The sequence below is a fragment of the Acomys minous genome (assembly GCF_964271855.1).
Source record: "Acomys minous genome assembly, chromosome: 5".
Taxonomy (NCBI): domain Eukaryota; kingdom Metazoa; phylum Chordata; class Mammalia; order Rodentia; family Muridae; genus Acomys; species Acomys minous.
The window spans coordinates 17540195-17562271 of record NC_140494.1 but is presented as its reverse complement, the minus strand read 5'-3'; the positions used below and the strand labels follow the sequence as shown (position 1 = coordinate 17562271).

The 22077-nt window shown below is 40.9% G+C and overlaps 1 protein-coding gene across 3 annotated transcripts in view; it reads right to left on the bottom strand.

Moving 5' to 3' along the window:
* SLC39A12 (solute carrier family 39 member 12) overlaps positions 1-22077 on the bottom strand; it is an 87854-nt gene that overhangs the window by 5448 nt on the left and 60329 nt on the right. Inside the window, exons 13-14 of one of the 3 annotated variants that reach the window (XM_084781255.1) lie at positions 7707-7783; positions 43-59 (exon numbers count right to left, since the gene is read on the bottom strand). The exons of 1 other annotated variant lie outside the window; for it this stretch is intronic. In XM_084781255.1, the coding sequence (XP_084637381.1) occupies positions 7751-7783 (33 nt within the window). In that variant the 3' untranslated portion in view covers positions 43-59; positions 7707-7750. Of the gene's footprint in view, positions 1-42; positions 60-7706; positions 7784-22077 lie in introns of those variants that run through there. One more of the 3 variants, XM_084781254.1, reaches the window with a different exon arrangement.

The window sequence follows — 22077 nt, the reverse complement described above, 5'->3', positions numbered from 1 at the left end:
GGCTTATGCGGCAGCCTGGATCAGGTCTCTGGCCCTCCACAGGTAAACTTCCTGAAGGCCTGTGTGGATAAACTTAAGTGTTTAAAGTCCAGAAGGGGTTCTCGATCTTTTGTGAGTTTTACATGTAGGAGCCCTAAAGGTCCTCAGAGTGAAAGACATGGAGGAAAAAACCTCTTGCCTCTGGCAGGGGTAAAGGCAATGTAGTTACTGTCAAATAAGCCAGGTTTTTCTACTCTTTCTAATGAGGACTGCCCACGGAGATTGGCTAAGAAAAGTCTAAGGTAATGGGTTTTTCTTGACCTTTAATATCCTACACCTTGCAGACAGGGCCCACCTAACTAATTACCTGGAGCCATTCTGCTCTACATGGGGAGGAAGAATGACAAGCATACATGAAACATCACAAGCACAGAATAGGACCACAGACTCATCCAGGGACGTATCAACATCTAAGGATGCTGGCCCAAACCTGGCACCCAAGATGCTGGAGAAAATGGATCATGAATTTGAAGGAGTTCTGAACCAAAAATATTCAGGTATCAAGACCTCACTTTAAAAAGATAACAAAGCCAAAACAAAGGTAGGCAAAATGGTGAATACGGGATGGCAAGTCTGATGACCAGAGTTTAGCTCCCCAAGACCTACCTGTGGCAGGATAAAACTGACCTCCACATGCACAGTGGGGTATGTACCCAGAAAGTTAACACTAATAATAAAAAAATTCAAAAATAATAAAATATTCAACCTGAATATAGAACTTCCTCTCACCTTGCTTCTCCATTACTAAAGGCCAGTTTAGCCCAATTTTTTATTCACTATACGAGGCCCAACTCTGAAAAAAGCGAAATTAGTTCATAATAAATAAAAAGAATAGAGAGATAGCAGGAATTTTGGGATTTCTAGACCAGAAAAATTTAAACATTTCAATTAACAAGTTAAGGAATTAAATGGAAAAAGAAAACAACAAACAATAATAAATGGGTAAACAGAGAGGTGGAAATTCAAAGATGAAACCATAAGACATATATCTCTAGACATTTTATCTCTAGATAAAATACTGTAGCTAAAAACAATGTGATTGGTGAGCTGAACAGTAGACCAGCCACAGCCATAGAAAGGAGGTCTGAGCTTGAGCAAAACACACAAGAAAACTTCAGCAAAAGCAGAGAGCAAGAAGACCAGGACGACACAGGCTATCTGAGAAATTTGAAAACTACAAAAGGTCTATGAACCATGGTGAGGAGAAAGGAAAGAATTCAATATCTGAAAGAGTTGTAACCAATAATTTTCCAAAATGAATGTCAAGAGACTAACTATACAGAATATTCAGAGACTACCAAGCAGTAAAAATGTCCAAAATTCCTATATCTAGATAAATAATTTTCAAACTTTAGACAGTCTTGCAAGAAACCACACTACCTTATCTTTAAACAAATGTAAACGGCAGCCATAGAGAAAGTCTGGAGACACCAGAAATAAAAAGGTGGAGTGAAACACTCAAATAGTAAAGAAATAAGACACCAACAGAATTCTACATATTATATGAAATTATCATTCAAATGTGAAGGAGGAGACTGCTGACATAGCAGGTAAAGGGCTTGATGAACAAGCGTGGGAGCCTGAATTCAGATTCACAGCCCTCACATTTAAGAAGAAAGCAGGTGTGGTGGTTCTGATCTGTAACTGCAGTGCAAGGGGATGAGACAGGCAGTATATCCAAAAAAGTGAGCCCCAGGATCAGTGTGAGACCTTGCTTTAAGATAATATAAAAATGCAGGTAGTGCTGAGGGCTTGGGCATGGAGCTCACAGGGGACAGGGTAGAGCCAACCATCACTGAGCTTGCTAGGGGCACCCAGCAGGCAGGAGACTGGTGGTTTTTCAGAAAATTGAGAATACCTCTACCTCAAGACCCAGCTATACCGCTGCTGGCCATATACCCAAAAGATGCTCCACCATACAAGCACACTTGCTCAACAATGTTCCTAGCAGCTTTATTTATAATAGCCAGAAACTGGAAACAACATAGATGTCCCTCAACTGAAGAATGGATAAAGAAACTGTGGTACATTTACACAATGGAACACTACTCAGCTATTAAAAACAAAGACCTGATGAAATATGCAGGCAAATGGATGGAACTAGAAAATATCATCCCGGGCGAGGTAACTCAGACCCAGAAAGACATAGTGTGTACTCACTATAGGTGGACATTAGCCATAAAGTTCAAGATAGCCATCCTGCAGTCCACAGACCCATAGAAGCTAAGTAACAAGGAGGGCACAAGGGAGGATGCTTGAAGCTCACTGAGAAGGGGAAATAAAATAGACATCTGAAGTAGATGAAGGTAAGGAACTGGGTGTGAGAGTGGGTGTGGAGGGAAACAGGGGTAGGGATCAGGTGTGGGGAGGCTGGGAACTCAATGGGCATGCATCTCTGAGACAGGGAGGCTCCCAGGATCTATGGTGAGGACTCTACACCTCCTGTAACCTACAAAAATCAACTAACCTGATCCCCTGGGGCCTCACAGAGACTGTATACCTACATATAAGTATATAACTAAAGAATGAGTGAGTGAAATTAAATAGCTTTTATCCTTATTATTTCATTACTACCACAACAATAGAGAGGCTTTTATAAAGTAGACATGAAATTGTTGTAAATTTATATTGCAACCCAAAGACAAGTGCTAATATAGAAGCATAATCAGGGATGGAGGGAGGGCTCTGTGGTTAAGGAGCACAAGCTGCTCTTCTGGAGAATCCGGGCTTGATTCCCAGCACCTACATGGCAGCTCACAACTACCAGTAACACAGTTCCTTGGCATTTATCCCTCTTCCTTCCTCTGTGAGCACTGGGCATGCATATAGTACACAAACATACCTGTAGACAAAACACCCATACACATAAAATCTTTTAAAATGTCATCAAGCAACAGCATAAAATGCTAATACAAATATGCCAGTACTGCCCATAAGGGCAGTGGTCTGAGACGCCAATCAAAAGACATCAGAGTGGCTCAAAAAGCAAGACCCAATGATCGACTGTCTACAAGAAGCACAGCTTTAATATGCAGGCGCTTCTTGGTTTCAAAGGCAGGCGTGACAAGGATTCACCTTGCCAATCCTACTAAATTGCCGCAGCAGCTGTATTAACTCTGGACAGAGAAAGCTTCAAAACCAGAAAAGCTATCAGGAGGAAAAGGACCATTTCATATGATAAAAGGCAGTACTCCAGGAAGACATAAAATCTTCAGTGAATGAATACACCTAAACACAGTGTCAGGATATGTGAGGCAAAAACTATTAGACCCAAACAAAGCAATACATTAATATATAATTTTATTTTGGCTTTCTTATATCAGTTATTTATTTGTGTGAGGGGTTCATATGCCACTGCATGTGTGGAGGTCAGAGGACAACAGGCAGGAATTGGTTTTCTCCTATCATGTGCGTCCTGAGGTTTGAGCTCAGGTTTTCAGGATTGAAAGTAGGCCTTTATCCTCTGAGTCATCCCACATCACCTGTTCTAATGTACTATTTTAACTGAAGACTTTAACTCCTCTCTGTGAGAAAGACATTGAATTCAGAAGCAACATCAATCAACTGAATATAACTGACATTCAAAGGCTTCTCCATGCAGGGAGACCAGATTATAAGTCTTTTATAGTCACATAGACTATTCTGCAAGACAAACCATTTCAAGTCATAAGACACATCTTGGCAAACTTTAAAGAATACAAGCCATGTTGAATCTGCTCATGCAATTAAACTAGATATGTATAACAAACAGATTTCAAAAAACAAAAACCCAAAAGGCTAGAGGTAAAACCCACTTCTAAATAACAAACCTTAAGTTAATGAACAAACCTTAGGAGTAGCTAAAATTTTTAAGTAAGAAAAAGTGAAATAAATTTTATCACAATTTATGGGATAAAGAAAAGCAGTAAGGAGAAATTCACTGTATTGAATATAGATATTATATAACAGGAACTTTTAATATTCTAAACTTTGATCTTAGTAAACTATGAAAAGAGAAACTTAAATCCAAATTAAAGACATTTAATGAAATTAGATAACAATAAATGAAAGCTAACATTTATAGCAAGAGACAAAAGACCCAAAATACCAGCTCAGTATTGAAAAACAAGAGCAAAGTTGGAAAGTTACTACCCAGCATCAAGGCTTGGCATAAAACAGTCAGGGTAGCACTGGCAAAGCAATGAATACGTTGATACTCTGTAAAAGTCAGAAATAGACCCAGCTCAACAAATGATTCTGAAGCAATGCAGCCAAAGGTAAAATATTAAGAACTTACAGCATTCTCAAAAATCATTCTGAAAGAGATCACATATCTAATGTAAACTCTAAGGACACAATGAAACTTTAGTTGGCCTTGTATATCATAATCATTTTAGTGGAGGGGCACACATGGAGGGGAATTTGTGGTGAGATATATGGGAAGGCACATGTGGAAGGGTCACATGTGTGTGTAAGTATACTCACCTATGTGTGAGTGTGCAGAGAGAGAGTGTGCAGGTTGATGTCAGTGTTGAGTGTCTTATTCTATCACTTTGTATCTTATGTTTTGAGACAGTGTCTCTCACTAAACTGGGGCTAGCAAGTCCTAGGGATATACTTTTTTCTGTGCCACACCACCCATCAGACATTGCTGGGATTACAGATGCATGCTACACCTCCCATATTTTACAAGGTTGCTGGGAGCCCAACAGAGTCTTCTCCTCTGTCCCAGTTAACCACTTTTTAGATGAAATTATCTTGGTCCATTTTCTGTCACCAAGCAAAACTCTCAATCACTATAGATGGAGAAAACAAGATACTCCAAGAAAAATTTTAAACAAGACTGATCCACAAGTCCAGCCCTACAGAAAATACTAGAAGGAAAACTCCAATCCAAGGAGGCTAACTACATCTAAGAAACTTTGAAATAAGTAAGTCCACACCAGCAAAAACAAAGGAAGGAAGCACATAGAAAAACACATACACTAAGAAAACGAAGATCAAAATAAATATATCTCAACATCAATGGACTCAATTCCTCAATAAAAAGACACAGGCTAATAGACTGGATACAAAAACACGATCCATAATTCTGCTGCATGCAGAAAACATACCTCAGTAACAAAGATAGACATTACTTCAGAGTAAAGGCTAGAAAAAGGGCTTTGAAGCAAAAAGACCCAAGAAGCAAGTTGGAGTAGCAATTCTAATTTATAATAAAATAGACTTTCAAGCAAAATTAATCAAAAGAGATGGGGAAAACACTTCATACTCATAAAAGGAAAACTCTACCAAGATGACATCTGAATTCTGTACATCTATGCCCCAAATGCAAGGACACCCACATTTGTAAAAGAAAGCTTAAATTACATATCAAACTCTACACATTAATAGTAGGAGACTCATTCTATGAGGCCACAGTTACCCTGGTACTTAAACCACACAAAGAGAGAGAACGTCAGTCCACTCTCCCTTATGAACAATAACACAAAACTATGCAATAAAACACTCGCCAACCAAATCCAAGAACACATCAAAAACATCATCCACCAAGATCAAGTAGGCTTTACCCCAGGCATGAAGGGATGGTTCAACATCCATCAATGTAATCCACCATATAAATGAACTGAAAGAAAAAAAACACATGATCGACTCATTAGATGCAGAAAAAGCCTTTGTCAAAAATCCAACACCCCTTCATGTTAAAAGTCTTGAAGAGATCAGGGAAACAAGGCCTATACAAACAGAGCAAGCCTGTAGCCAACATAAAATTAAATGGGGAGAAATTTAAAGCAACTCCACTAAAATCAGGGTCAAGACAAGGCTGCTCACTCTCTCCAAATCTATTCATTATAGTACTTGAAGTTCTACCAAGAGCAATACAACAACTGAAGTAGATCAAGGGGAAACAAACTGGAAAGGAAGAAGTCAAGATATTGCTACTTATGGATGATATGATAGTATACAAAAGTACCCAAAAATTTACCAGGGAATTCCTACAGGTGATAAACACTTTCAGCAAAGTAGCTGGATACAAAATTAACTCAAAAATATAAGTAGCCATCCTGTGTACAAAAGACAAATGGGCTAAGAAATTAGGGAAATAACACTCTTCACAATAGCCATAAATAATATAAAATACATTGGTGTAACTACCCACACAAGTGAAAGATCTATATGGCAAGAATTTCAAGTCTCTGAAGAAAGAAGTTGAAGAAGATGTCAAAAGGTAGAAAGATCTCCCATGCTCATGGATCAGTAGGATTAGCATAGTAAAAATAGCTATCTTACCAAAAGCAATCTACAGACTCAATGCAATTTCCATTGAAACTCCCACACATTCTTTACAGATCTGGAAAGAACAATCCTCAACTTCATATGTAAAAAACATAACCAAGATAGCTAAAACAATTCTGTGCAATAAAAGAACTTCTGGAGGTATCACCATTCCTGATTTCAAACTATACTACAAAACAGTAGTAATAAAAACTGCAAGGTATTGGCATAAAAACAGACAAGTTGATCAATGGAATCAAATTAAAGATGTAGAAATAAGTCCACATACCGATGGACACCTGATTTTTGACAACAAAGCCAAAACCATAATAGAAAAAAAAAAGAAAGCATCTTCAACAAATGGTGCTGATCTATATGTAGATCTGGTGATCTCTGTATGTAGAACAATCCAAATAGACCCATATTTATTACCCTGCACATAACTAAAATTCAAGTGGGTCAAAAACCTCAATATAAAACCAGATACACTAAATCTAATAGAAGAAAAAGTGGGGGATAGCCTTTAATATATTAATATAGGAGACAACTTTCTGAACAGAACACCAACAGCTCAGGCACTAAGATCAACAATTAATAAATGGTACCTCTTGAAACTGAAAAGTTTCTGTAAGGCACAGGACAATGGCAATAGGACAAAACGGGAGCCTACACACTGGGAAAAGATCTTCACTAGCTGTACATCTGACAGAGGGCTAATAACCAAAATATATAAGGAACTCAAGAAATTAAACACCAACAAATAAAATAATCCAACTGAAAAATGGGGCACAGAGCTAAACAGAAAATTCTCAACAGAAGAATCTCAAATGGCTGAGAAGCACTTAAAGAAATGTTCAGTGTCATTAGTCATCAGAGAAATGCATGTCAAAACAATTCTGAGATTCCATCTTACACCTGTCAGAATGTCTAAGATCAAAAAGTCAAGTGATAGCACATGATGGGGAGGATGTGGAGCAAGGAGAACACCCCTCCATTGCTGGTGGGAGTTCAAACTTGTACAACCACTTTGAAAATCAATCTGGAGGTATCTCAGAAAATTAGGAGTAGCTCTACCTCAAGACCCAGCTATACCACTCCTAGAAATATACCCAAACAGCAGAGGGAGAGGGAGGACTGGAAGAGAGACTGGAAATCATGATGAAGGGCATCCTGGGGAGGCTCCCAGGAGCCTATGGGGATGACTCTAGCTGAGATTTCTAGCAGAAGGGGTTAAGGAGCCTTAAGTCACCACCTCCTGTATCCAGGTGGGACTTCCAATGGATGGAGAGAGATACCAATCTACCCATAAAACCTTCAACCCAAAATTGGTCTTGCCGACAAGATGTGTAGGGATTAAGATGGAACAGATTGAGGAAACGACAAATCAATGACTGGCACAACTTGAGACCTACCTGATGGGAGAGAGCCAACCCTGGTCACTATTAGTGATACCGTGCTATGATGTCTCCTGAGTCACTTCATCCAGCAGCTGATAGAAAGAGATGCAGAAACCCAAGTCAAACAATAGGCAGATTGAAGTGTGGGAGGAAGGATTGATAGAGCTGGAGGGGTCAAGGACACAACAAGAAGACCTACAAAGTAAACTCATCTGGTCTCTTGGGGGCACACAGTGACTGAACCACCAGCCAAAGAGGAAGAGTGTAGGCGATGTGCAGTTTAGTCAACATATGGGTCCCCTAACAATGGGAGTAATGGCTGTCTCTGACTCGTTTGCCTGCCTCTGAATCCCTTTCCTCTAATTAGGCTGCCTTGTCAGGCCTCAGTGGAAGAGGGTGCACTTAGTCATACTGCGACTTTAGGTGCCTGGGAGGCTTGATACCTCTTGGGGCCTCCTCTTCTCTAAGAAGGAGAAGGGAGAATGGCGGGGGGGGGGGGTTGTGTGAGCATAGGGCTGTGAGGAGAGGAAGGAGGAAGCTGGGATCAGGCTGTAAAGTGATTAAATACTCTTCTATTAAAAACATGTAAATCTTAAAATTTGCAGGCTAATGGATGGACTAGAAATGATCATCCTGAGTGAGGTAACCCAGACCCAGAAAGACATGCATGGTGTATACTCACTTATAAGAGAATATTAGCCACATAATACAGGAAAACCACACTATAATCAGACCTAAAGAAACTAAGTAATAAGGAGGACCCTAGGGAGGATGCTTAATTCTCATTCAGAAGGACAAATAGAATAGACTCAGGAAGCTGTTAAAGAGAAAGAACAGGTTGGGAGCCCACATAGAGGTCCTATGAAAGATTCCACCCAGCAGGGGATCCAAGCAGATGCTGAGACATACAGCCAAACTTCAAGGTGGAGTGCAGGGAGTCTTACAGAAGAGTTAGGAGATAGAAGGACCTGGAAGGGATGGGAGCTCTACAAGGAGACCAATGGAGTCAACAAATCCAGGCAGAGGATGGAGTGGGGTGCTGCAGAGATTGATGCACCAACCAAGGACCATGTATGGTGAGGACGTAGATCCTCTGCTCAGATGTAGTAAACAAGTAGCACAGTCTTCTTGTGGGTCCCACAAAATGGGGAGTAGGACCTGCTTCTAACATGGACTCTGGTGCCCACTTGTTGATCATTTCCTCTGGATAGGGCAACCTTGCTAGGCCACAGAGGAGGAGGATACAGACACTCCAGATGAGACTTGATAAGCTGAGGTCATATGTTAGGGGAGGAGGGCTCCCCCTTTATGAGGGAAATGAGGGAGGGGCTGAGGGAGGGAGGGTGGGACTGGGAAGCGATGAGGGAGGGGCTATAATAGAGATGTAAAGTGAACAAACTTAAAAATGTTAAGTGAACAAATCACATACACACATACAAAAAAAAACCCCTCAAAGACCTAAAAATATAAGATTCAAAATTCATAAAAGAAAATACAGGTTCATAAAAATTAATTTATCACTGATTTCTAAGATATGGAACTCAGGGGCAAAAAGAGTAACGTATATAAAGTGAACATAATTAAATTCTATCATTATATGTACAGGGATGTACAGCTATCATTCTCATCAAAGAAGTTTTATTTAGCAGCAGATACAGACTATTACAAAAATAAACACCTGGTCAAACACAGAGAACACATCATAGGGTTCTTCCTGGCTCCAAGTAATACATCTATAATGCATCTCCAGCTCCTAAGGCTCATGTATCTCCTACTCCTAAGGCTCAGAGAACATCCTAGAATAGGATCCAGGTAGGCAGGACGATTGCTACAAGACATTATCTTCTACATATGACAGGAAATCTGTACCCATTAAATCTCAACAATCTTCTCCCTAAAAAAGCCCTGTGAAATGATAAAACCAGTTGACATGCTAACACAGATGAAGGAAATCTCATCAGGCTGCACCCATAGATGAAGAGCTATAGGCAATTAGTAGTTGCTGGGAGAGAGGAAAAAAGTCTTATCTAGGGATGAGCGCCTTTTAGGTTATCGAATCCTGAGTAGCCTGAAACACAAACACATATGAGCATCACCAAATGGACTCAAAAAGGTGTGTGTGTGTGTGTGTGTGTGTGTGTGTGTGTGTGTGTGTGGTTTGTGTGTGTATATTTGTGTGGGTATATGTATATGTATGTGTATGTATGTATAAAAATAATAATAAAAGTAGAAAAAGTGAATAATTTGAGAGGTTGCTGGGGATATGTGGACAGGTTAGAGAGGGGGTTAAAAAAAAGTGCAAAAACGATGTAAAAGTAATACTAGTATATGAAATTCTCAAAAAAGTTAAATTAAAACCTGTAGCTTTAGAAATAAAAAATAATAATCTTTGTGCAGACTTAACGGCAAGTCAATGGAATGGGAAAATATAGGCAATCCATGTGTATAAAACAGACAGTATTCAGAACATATAAGGAATTCAAACAACTCAATAGAAGGAATAAGCAAAGAACTTGAATAAAAACTTTCAAATAAGATACACAGATGGCTAACAGTAACAGGAGGTGTTTCCTAGGGCCACTCCTCTTTAGGATAAAGCAAGTGAAGCCTGCAAGGAGACAGATTTGTATCTACAGACCAGCTCTTCTGTCAGTGTGTGTAGCTCCAGTGTGCTAACTGCTGGGGCACTTTCAACAACATTACTTTTATTTACAAAGCTCTAAGCCTAGAAAATACAAAACCAGGTCACCTGTAGAGTCTGTGGACTTTTATGTCTAGTAATGATTTATGAAATTATGCCTTCTCTTGTATATTCCTTCACATAGGCTAGAAACCACCCATTTCACTTTCTTCATATGAGACACTAAGCTTTATCAACTTGACTCTATCAACCCTAGCTACCACCAAAGCTCTCTCTTTCAATATCATCCTTCTAGAGTTGAGAGTTAATGTCTGGATTTTCTAGATATGCTAATATGTAATCTACAACAGCCAAACACTTTAAAAAATAACATATTTGTGAAAGTAACACACGTAGGTGAGGACATGAGGAAATTACAGTCTTTCTTCTGTTGGTGGGTGATCATCTAAACTGGTGCAGCCACAGAGAAAATAGTTTAACAATTCCTCAAAAAATTAACTGTCAAATTGTCGAACTGGCACTGATGTCACTACAGAGAGACTCCTCCTTTCTTATGTACAGTAGCTAATGAATTCCTCTAAACAATGTCCTTCTCTCTGGCTTTTCTTCTCCTATTGTTACATGAGACATATATTTTAAGAAAAATTATAGTCCTGAAAGGGACAAGCGATTACAAGGGAACTTCCAAAATGTATGAGGTGAAGGCAGGAAAAATAATTCAAGAATCTGTGGTATGTTGATTGGCAGGTGTGTGTGCGTAGAGGTTTAGGATTAGAAACCGGGCTTCTAGTCATCCCTTGGCATCCAGGGGGCACTGTTTCCATGGATTCCCTGTGATGCCACAATTTGAAGATGCTCATGCCCCTTACATAAAGTAACTCAACATTTGCTTATAATCAACATACACCCTCTTCTATATTATCAGTCAACTGTAGCTCATTTATAAAACCAGAGAAAAAGATACCATATAAATAATTTGTACTCTGAACTGCTTAGAGAACAGTGACAAGAGAAAATGCCCATGTCCAGTGGAGATGGAATTCTTTTCCAGGTTCTCTGGTCGGTGGTTAACTGAAGCTACAGAGATGAAGAAATGCCTGTATTCTCAACTCATCTGCCTTAGATTTTCATGGAAGTGGTACCTGAATTCAGCTTGATTTTTTTTTTCTTCTTTCCACAGTCACCCCACTGAATCTGAGATCTCCAGCCTCCATGAGTTCTATTAACATAGTGAACCATGGGCAGTTGTCCAGTTCCCCCCAAATGCAGGGACATCTCTAGTTACAACTGCAGTCAGAGTCCCTTGAGGTTTCTACTCACTTGTTGCTATAGAAACTGACTGCAGGATCCAAAACCTTAGGAAAAATGCCTAAAGGTTTGAGACTTTGCCTCAGCTCCAAAAATAAACTTTTCCTGGCATAACCATGTAATCCTTTTAAGAATTAATTAATTAATTATTACAGAATACATGATATTCACTTAAAATGAAGTGTCTCTCTCCCAACTGCTGAAGAAGGTACTTGGAGGGCTCATTCCTCGTCACACCAAGGGACTTACTAAATGGAGTGAAACTGCATCTGAGAAACCCTGTGAACTCTCAATTCCGAGAATTTTCTCAGAAGGAAGTTTAGTTTCTCAGACAGAAAAGGATGAGTTTACAAAGCTGTCTCCATTTCCAATTACATCTAAACTTAAGTTAGTACCAAAGGGATGGATTAGTTTTCAACAGCTGCTATTAACAAATGACCACAACCTGGGTGCCTTGAAACAATAAAAAAAAAAACCGCCCTATCTTATAGTTTTGTAAGTCCCAATTTTAGCAAGAGTCTTGCCAGGCTAAGATTCTTCTGCCATCAAGGCTGGACTCCTTTATTAAGCTTTGGAAAAGAGTCAATTTTCCTCTCATTTCCATCTTCTAGACTAGAGAGTACCCCTGTTCCCTGGCTCTTGGCCTCTTCCTCTGTCCTTAAAGACAGCAATACTATATGTCTCTGACCTTCATTTCATCATTTTAGCTTTTTTCCCCTGATCATATCCAAGCCACGGTTTTCTAGTTTCAAGAGTCATCTTCAAACATTTAAAACTCAGTGACATCTATAAGTCCCCTTTGGCAGTAGTTAACATAGTCCCAGGCTCGTCCAGACTAGGAGGAGTTATATGTGTATAATTTCATAGACTATTGCGTGTATAAAAATTATTTCTCACAAAATATTTATAACATACTGGCAAGGATATGGAGAAAGAGGAATATTCCTCCATTGTTGGTGGGAGTAAAAACGTGTACAAACACTTGGAAAGTCAATCTGCTGCTTTCTCAGAAAATTGAGAACAGTTCTACTTGAAGACCCAGTGACACCACTTCTGTGTACATACCCAAAAGATGGTCTACCATACAACAAGTAAATTTGCCTTGTTCATAATAAACAGAAACTGGAAACAAGCTAGGTGTCTCTCAACTGAAGAATGGATGAAGAAAATGTGGTACATTTACACAATGGAATACTACTCAGCTATTAAAAACAAGAACATCGTGAAATTTGCAGGCAAGTGGAGGAAACTAGAAAAGATCATCCTGAGTGAGGTAACCCAGACCCAGAAAGGTACACATGATATATACTCACTTATAAGTGGATTTTAGCTATATAGTTACGATAACCATACTACAATTCACAGATCCAAAGAAGCTAAGTAACAAGGAGGACCCAAGGGAGGATGCTTAAATATCACTAAGAAGGGGAAATAGAATACACACAGTGGAAGCAGTTTAAGAGAGGGAACAGGGTAGGAGAGGGACCATAGGGAGAAATGACGGTTGAGATCAGACTTTGGGAGAGCAGAGACAGGAGGACAGAGGGATTGTAGAGAAGAGGAAACCATGGGCAGGTGCATCTCTGTGACAAGCTGAAGAATTACAACAAGGTAGTTTTCTGGGAGAATATGTGGGTGACTATAGTTGAGACTCCTAGTAGCAGGACTCATGGAAATTGAAGAAGCTACCCTCTAACTAGACAGGTCTCCTAGTGGAGGGATCAAATACCAACCCACCCTCAAAAACTTCGACCCAAACTTTACCCAGCCTACAAGATATGCAGGGATAAAAATAGAGCAGAGATTGAGGGAATGTCCAACCAATGTCTGACCCAACCTAAGACCTACCCCACAGGATAAAAATAACCCCTGACACTATTGATGATAATATGCTGTGCTTACAGACAGGAGCCTAGCATAGCTGTCCTCTGAAAGGCTCCACCCAGAAGAGGATAGAAATAGATGTTGAGACTCACAGCCAAACCTTGGGAGGAGCACAGGGAGTCTTGTGGAAGGACCCAAAGGGGACTGAAGCTACACACGAAGATCAACAGAAGCAACTAACTAGGGCCCAGAAGGGCTTGCTGAGACTGAAGCACAGAAGCGCTTGCCGAGACTGAAGCACCAACCAAGGACCATGCATGGACTGGACCTAGGCCCCCTACACAGATATATAGCCAGCCAATGGGCAGCTTGGACATCATGTGCGTCCCCTTGCAAGGGGAAGAGGAGCTGTCTCTGACATGGATTCTGTTGCCTGCATTTTAATCACTTCCCCCTGCCCAGGGCTGCCTTGCCAGGCTACTTTGGAAGAGGATGTGCTCAGTTCGGATGCAATTTGATGTATTGGGGTGGGTTGAGGGGTTCTCCTCTTCTGAGGACAAAGGGAGGGAGATAAGGGAAAGAGGGTGGGTAGAACTGGGAGGAGAAGAGGGAGGAGGCTAAGATCAGGATGTAAAGTGAATGAATGAATAAATTGATTGATTGATTGATAAGGAAAGAAGTCACTAGTACCTCAAAAATCATCCACCCAGTTGTGGGCCAAGCATTTAATATATGAACCTGTCACACATACATCATATTCAAATCACATCAGAAATTAATTAAGTCATGAGTGTGAGGTTATCACGGTAGAATTAGCACCGCTGGAGGAGATGAGAGATTGGAATTCTCAAACTCCCACTCATTGTCCAACTGATCCCCATACCAGGACTCAGCAAAAAAGTCACTGTCTGAAAACCAAAAAGAATGCTTTGGAGTTAATTTTGTATCCAGCCAATTTGCTGAAGGTGTTTATCAGCTGTAGGAGTTCTCTGGTGGAATTTTGAGGGTCACTTATGTAGACTATCATATCATCTGCAAATAGGGATAATTTGACTTCCTCCTTTCCCACTTCCTATACACAAATGACAAGCTTGCAGAGGAAGAAATTAGGAAAACTACACCCTTCACATTAGCCACAAGCAATATAAAGTACTTAGGAGTTACTCTAACTAAGCAAGTGAAGGACTTGTTTGAAAAAAATTTCAAAACTCTAAAGAAAGAGATTGAAGATGACATGAGAAGATGGAATGATCTTCCTTGCTCATGGATAGGGAGAATTAACATAATAAAAATGGCCATCCTACCAAAAGCAATCTACAGATTCAATGCAATCCCTATCAAAATACCTACACAATTTTTTAAAGACATTGAAAGTTCAATTCTGAACTTCATATGGAAAAACAAAAAACCCAGAATAGCTAAAACAATCTTGTACAATAAAAGGTGCTCCGGAGGAGTCTCTATACCTGATCTCAAACTGTACTATAAAGCAATAGTAATTAAAACAGCATGGTACTGGCACAGCAACAGGCTGTTTGACCAGTGGAATCGAATCGAAGACCCAGATATGAATCCACACACATATGGTCACTTGATTTTCGACAAAGAAGCCAATTCCATTCGATGGAAAAGGGATAGCATCTTCAACAAATGGTGCTGGTCTAACTGGATGTCTATGTGTAAAAAAATGAAACTGGACCCATATTTGTCACCTTGTACAAAACTCAAATCCAAGTGGATTAAAGACCTCAACATAAAACCAGAGATACTAAGTCACTTAGAAGAAAAAGTGGGGAAGAGCCTGGAACATATTGGCACAGGAAACAACTTCCTGAACAGAACACCAACAGCACAGGCATTAATGTCAACAATTAATAAATGGGACCTCATGAGGCTGAGAAGCTTCTGTAAGGCAGGAGACACTGTCAAGAGAACAAAACGACAGCCTACAGACTGGGAAAAGATCTTCACCAACCCTACATCTGACAAAGGTCTAATATCCAAAATATATAAAGAACTCAAGAAATTAAACACCACCAAACCAAATAACCCAATTGAGAAATGGGGCTTGGAACTAAACAGAGAATTCTCAACAGAGGAATATCAAATGGCTGAGAAACACTTAAAGAAATGCTCAACCTCCTTAATCATCAGGGAAATGCAAATCAAAACAACTCTGAGATTCCATCTTACACCCATCAGAATGGCTAAGATCAAAAATTCAAGCAACAACACATGCTGGCGAGGATGTGGGGAGAGAGGAACACTCCTTCATTGCTGGTGGGAATGCAAACTAGTACAACCACTTTGGAAATCTATCTGGTGCTATCTCAGAAAAATGGGAATAGGGCTTCCTCAAGACCCAGCTATTCCACTCCTTGGAATATATCCAGAAGATGCTCCAGCACACAACAAGAAACTTTGCTCAACCATGTTCATAGCAGCCTTATTCATAATAGCCAGAACATGGAAACAGCCTAAGTGTCCATCAGTAGAAGAATGGATAAAGAAACTGTGGTACATATACACTATGGAATACTACTCAGCTATTAAAAACAAGGAATTCCCGAAATTTGTGGACAAATGGATTGAGCTAGAAATGATCATAATGAGTGAGTTAAGCCAGAAGCAGAAAGACTCAAATGGTATATACTCACTTATATCTGCACATTAGCCCAAGGAGCATGTCCCACAAAAGCCTTCACTTACCAGGAAACTGAGACAGAGGGGAGGACATTCTAGTGGGACTCTAGATGAGAGAAGCATGGGAGAATGGTAAAGTAGAAGGATCCAGAGGGTCCTAGAAGCCTACAAGTAGAACATTATGATAGGCTGATTTGGGCCCAGGGGTCCCGCTCAAACTAAGGCACCAGCCAAGGACAATACAGGCGTTTAGGTAAACCTTAAACCCCTACCCAGATCTAGCCAATGGACAGAACACTCTCCACAGTAGAGTGGAGAGTGGGATATGACTTTCTCACATACTCTGGTGCCTCACCTTTGACCATGTCCCCTGGACGGGGAGACTTGGTGGCACTCAGAGGAAGGACAGCAGGTTACCAAGAAGAGACTTGATACCCTATCAGCATATACAGGGGGAGGTAATCCCCCTCAGGAACGGTCATAGGGAAGGGGAATAAGGGGGAAATGGGAGGGAGGGAAGAATGGGAGGATACAAGGGATGGGATAACCATTGAGATGTAACAAGAATAAATTAATAAAGTAAAAAAAAAAGATGAAAAAAAAAACAAAAAACAAACAAACAAACAAACAAAAAAGAATGCTTTGACTGGAATCCAATTGGCCAAAACCTTGATCTCGGACTTTCCAGCCCGTACAACTATGATAAGTAAGTTTCAGTTACTTAATCTACATAGTCTGTTGTGTTTTGTCACTGCAGCCTAAACTGACAAAGAAAATATTAAAATGTATGTGTAGCAAATGACAGAAGCCCAGGTCTATGAAACAATACTGACAGAATTAATTGAAGAAGAGGTTAAACCCACACACAGAAGCTTATAATTTATCATTAAGCCAGTGGGGGAAAATCAGTAATTAATTTGAAAATATGACCCATGTTATTATTAATCCAGTTGACTTAACCAGCACTCACACGTCTTCATATCTAACAACAAAAGATGCCATTATCAAAATAGACTGTGTGGTACACAAGCTTCGACACATATCTGCACTAATGCACACCTGCTCTAAATATCACTTTGGTTAAATCAGCAACTGAATGACATTTAGATTTCAAACATTTCTTAGATCTAATATATGTCTACATAATGCATCAAAAAGAAAACAAGACACATGGGAAATTTGAAAACAGTTCAAAGGAGCATCCTGAAATCACAAAATATATGGCGGTCAGTAAAGCAATGCTTCTTGGGGGGGAGATGTATAGCTTTAAATGCTAATGTTAGAAAAGAGGCTTTATTTTATTTTTTTAATTTATTCAGTTTACATCTAAAATTTCATCCCCTTGCTTGTCTCCTCCCATTGCTCCCTCCTTCTTTCACCCTATTCCCATCCCCTAGGTCTGTGACAGAAGGGGACCTCCTCCCCCACTACATGGTCACAGCCTATCAAGTCTCATCTTGGTAGCCTTCCTATTCTTCCTCTGAGTGCCACCAGGCCTCCCCACCAAGAGGAAGTGGTCAAATATGGGGCACCAGAGTTCATGTCAGAGTCAGTCCCCACTGTCCACACAACTGTGGATAATGTCCTGTCCCTTGGCTAGATATGAGTAGGGGTTAAATATTTACTGTATGTTTTGAAGACACTAAAAGAAAAAAAAAAGGATGGAAAGCAAATAAGTTGTTTAATAAAGTTTAAGCAGTATTCTATGGCAAAGTATGCAATAAGAAGTTGATAAAATGTCCTTTTGGTAAATTATTTTGGTAAATAATTTTTAGGATGAAGCTTATTATGTACAACTCTTATTTCCTTTCTTCTTTTTGCTATGTGAACATGTACAGGATAAAGGCAGTAAGTTCAGCTGCCTCTTCTGGCAAGTGACAGTGGCTGTACCTATTCAAAGTTTCATGTAAAACCTCAGTGAGATGCTGTGCTTTCACAATTGTTTGGAAAAATTCTGAATAAAAGCCCATAACTTCTAATGCTTAAAAAAAAAAGAAAAGAAGCTTTAAAACCCAGAACAGATACAGAATTCTGCCACAGAGACGCGGGAGATGGAGGGAGGGACAGGGAGAGAGAATACAAGGGAAAACTAATCCCAGCACTCTGCAGACAGAGGCAAACAGATCTCGGTGAGTTGAAGCCCAGCCTGGTCTACAAAGTGAGTCTAGGACAACCAAGGCTACACAGAGAAACCCTGTCTCGAAAAACAAAAAACAAAACAAACAAACAAACAAAAAGCACAAAGAAGGAAATACTAGAAATTACAGTGGAAGCAACAAGAGGAAGCAAACTCCTGATACCTTGGCACTGTTAGTTTTTCCATTGTTTTGTTTGTGTCTCCTGTTGCAGTAAACTTAATACCAGGTCAGAGACTCTGGTCCTGGAGACTGTGCAGTGAGGACACAATAGATCGCAATGAACTGGAAGCTCTGACTGAAAACTGAAAATTGAACATCTGGGGAATCCATAAAGAAGTTCAACCAACAAAGCAAGTTGCTATGGTGATGGGCGGACTTGCTGCTGAATACTGTAAGGAGCCAGGGCTGCTGCTGTGAAGAAGCTATCTAGAAACCCGGGAGAGTCCTTGGAGACTCCCTTGGGAATCCCTGTCTAGCAGTAGCCAGCAGAGTAGCGGAAACGTCAAGGATAACAACAACAACTCAGACCTCTCAGCGATACGTGGGTTGTGCCTAGTGTCCAAGCTGGCTCCCGTGCTATACGGAGGCAAGGAGAAACATATCTGTGCTGTGGTAGTCTAGGAACATAAGTAGCAAATAGGTCCTTAAGAGCAAAGTATTGCACTTTTTCGGGCTATTTTTGTGTTGCGCCTTTGTGGACATTTTAGCTGGCTAGTACCAGAGAGAAACTTAGATATATGGAACCAGAAATTAAAATGAAGACGCAGAAGGGGAAATACTTGTTGTTATTGTTTTTTGTTAAATTTATTTGTTTATTTATTCATTCATTCTACATCTGGACCAGAGCCCCTCCCTCCTCTCTTCCCAGTTCCACTCTCTTACCCTCTTCACCCTTCCCATTCTCCTCAGAGAAGGGGAGCCCCCCAATGCAGTGTGGTACATTATGACACATCATGACTAAGGACATCCTCTTCCGCTGAGGGCAGACAAGGAAGCCCAGTAAGGGGAAAATGATGCAAAAGCAGGCAACAGAGTCCGTGTCAGAGATAGCTCCCATTCCACTTGCTAGGGGACCCACATGTAGACCAAGATGCCCATCAGTTACACCAGGTCCAGCCCACGCATGCTCTTTGGTTGGTGCTTCAGTCTCTGGAAGCCCCCAAAGGCCTAGGTTTGTGGACTCTGTTGGTCTTCTTGAGGAGCTCTTGTCCCCTCTAGGACTTTCTCTCCTCCCCCAACTCTTCCACAAGATTCCCTGAGCTCCACCTAACGTTTGGCTGAGAGTCTCAGCATCTGTTTAGATCTGCTGCTGGGTGGAGCCTCTCAGAGGACAGCTATGCTAGGCTTCTGTCTGCCAGCATAGCAGAGTGTCCTTACCAGTGTCAGGGATTGGCTCTCTCCCATGGGATGGGTCTCAGGTTGGGCCAGTCATTGGCTGGCCATTCCAGAAGGGGAAATTGTTAATGGCTTTTGCTTGTGTCATTTCATACACTTCCCACCCCATCTCCTGTCCCACCATATAGCACAGACCCCGGAAGATCATGATTAGTTTTGCATAGTTCCTTGCCAGTGGCCTACACTGCATTCCTCCCTTCTGTCTTGGGCTCCTGATGTCATGGCACTGGGCTTCCCATGGGAATATCTTTGTCACTCAAGCACAGAAGGTGGAAAGAGCACGCCAATAGGAATATCTTTGGACAGTGGGGGAAAGACCCATAAAATGACACCTTCTTTCAAAGCCGAGGGGATAGCTCCATTGGTGAAGTGCTTGCCATCCAAGCATAGAACCCAACTTCTATCCCCAGCACCCATATAAAAAGTCAGGTACAGTGGCATGCATTTGTAATCCCAGAAGGCAAAGATAGGTAGGTCTCTGGGCTTGCTAGCCAATCAGCATAGCCTAACCAGTGAGCCTTAATCCCAGTGAGAGACCCTGCTGCAAAAACAAGATGGACTCTTCCTGAGGAATAACACCTGAGTTTGACCTCTGACCTTCAACACACACACACACACACACACACACACACACACACACACACACACACGGTGGGGGTGAGCGGGGGGGGGGAGGCTCCTTTAATGAGGCAAAGAGCTATGAGGCAAGTTTTTAAGCCTCAGAAGGGTCTAGGTGATGAAACAGGCAGAGTTGCTGTCAACTTAATAGAAGCCTCACTGGGCTGAGTTATCTGATTCTCCAGTTTTCTCCTCTTGCTCTTTTGTTCGTGTTCTCCTCCCAAGTGAGCTGTTCTCGTGTGCTTTGCCCTTACTTTGAGAAAAGCCCGGTTGGGACACTGATCTTCACACCAGTATATTGATTGTCCTGGCCACACGGAGCTGTGGTGACTCCTCATTCTTTTAGAAAGGTTTCAACGCAGCTATGAGTCCATGGATTTGGAAAGGCCACCCCACTTGGGAGAATGAAGGCTGGCAGTTTTCCCTGGGGAAGACTTCCTTCCAACTTGACCTCATTGCTAATGGCCCCCTCTTGCCCACAGTTCTTTCCCTTTAGGAGGTCCATTTCTTTGAAACAAACAAACAAGCCAAATATGTAGCTTATTTATTCACATTAAGTCTCCTCAGAAGGTGCCTGGTAAACATGAAGGATTAGCAAACTGCATTGCCCTAAGATGGTCCCTCTAGCCTTCAGTTACTTTCATTTATTTTCTTTGCTATTTCATAGTCTTTGAACCATGTTTTCCTCTTTTTAAATGACAGACTGTTTTCTTTGGCACAGCCCCAGAGCACAGAAACAGTTAAAGTTGCTGCTATGTGAAAGATCTGTATTTGTTTAGAATTTACTCCCAAGGCCGTGAGAGCAAGCGACCTGGATTTTAGAAGCAGCCCCAGGAAATTCACAAGATTTTCTTTCCTGTCTTCTTGCCAGGGTGCTGGCTTTCCTTTGGCCAATGGCAAGTTGCAGGACGGGTCAAAATTTATGCTAGCTGGGCTCTCCTAGGATATCAGCTGTCTTGCTTTCTCTCTTACCCTTATGGGATACACAGCAGAAACAGTGCCGGGAAAATGACAGCATTGGCTAAGGCTTCCACATGATAAATGGGGCAGATAATCTTCCCAGATCTATTTTGGAGGTACATATAACCTAGCAAAGAAAAGGATTGACTCTGCATGCACACATCCATCAGGCTCCAAATAACACTCCAGTCTCGTTAAAATAAATAAATAAATAAATAAACTTTAAAAGAACACTACCACTGCCCTCAACTGACCCATAAAGGACAAAAGAGGAAAAAGCTGAAACAGGAGGATCAGAAGTGAACTTAAAGACTGACAAAGATATTTGAACAGTGGGTAACTCACATTAATTAATGGGGAGTGGCTGTGTGGTCTCCAATTTACAAAAGGTTAGAAATCCCAATTCCTTGCCTCAGAAGGAATACAGAAGTAACACTGACCTTAGGTTGGAAGACAGAGATCAGAGGTACAATTTGATCTGCTTTTAGCTTCATTATCAACATTCAAATGTTTTGTTAGCATGGCAAATAATGTTTAAAAACATTTGTAAACACAGAGCGTCTTTGGTATTGACTTTGTCTATTTGGCTCTTCGTAATAAAGAAAAGCTGCCAGGGATCAGAAACTTGGGGGTTCAAATGCTGGCCCCTATCATGGGCCCCCCTCTGAAATCTACCCTCGGTATGCTCTGGTACTCTGTTTGCAGAGCCCCACTTCTTGTTCCCTTACTCTTTTCTTAGGAAACAACTCTTTGTACCTATTTCCTGGGCAGTAAATAACTGGGTTCTGCGGCATCGTTAGTCAATCCCTAAGGATATCTTCAACAAATTACCTTCAAGACTGTTTATTTTGCTTTTAAC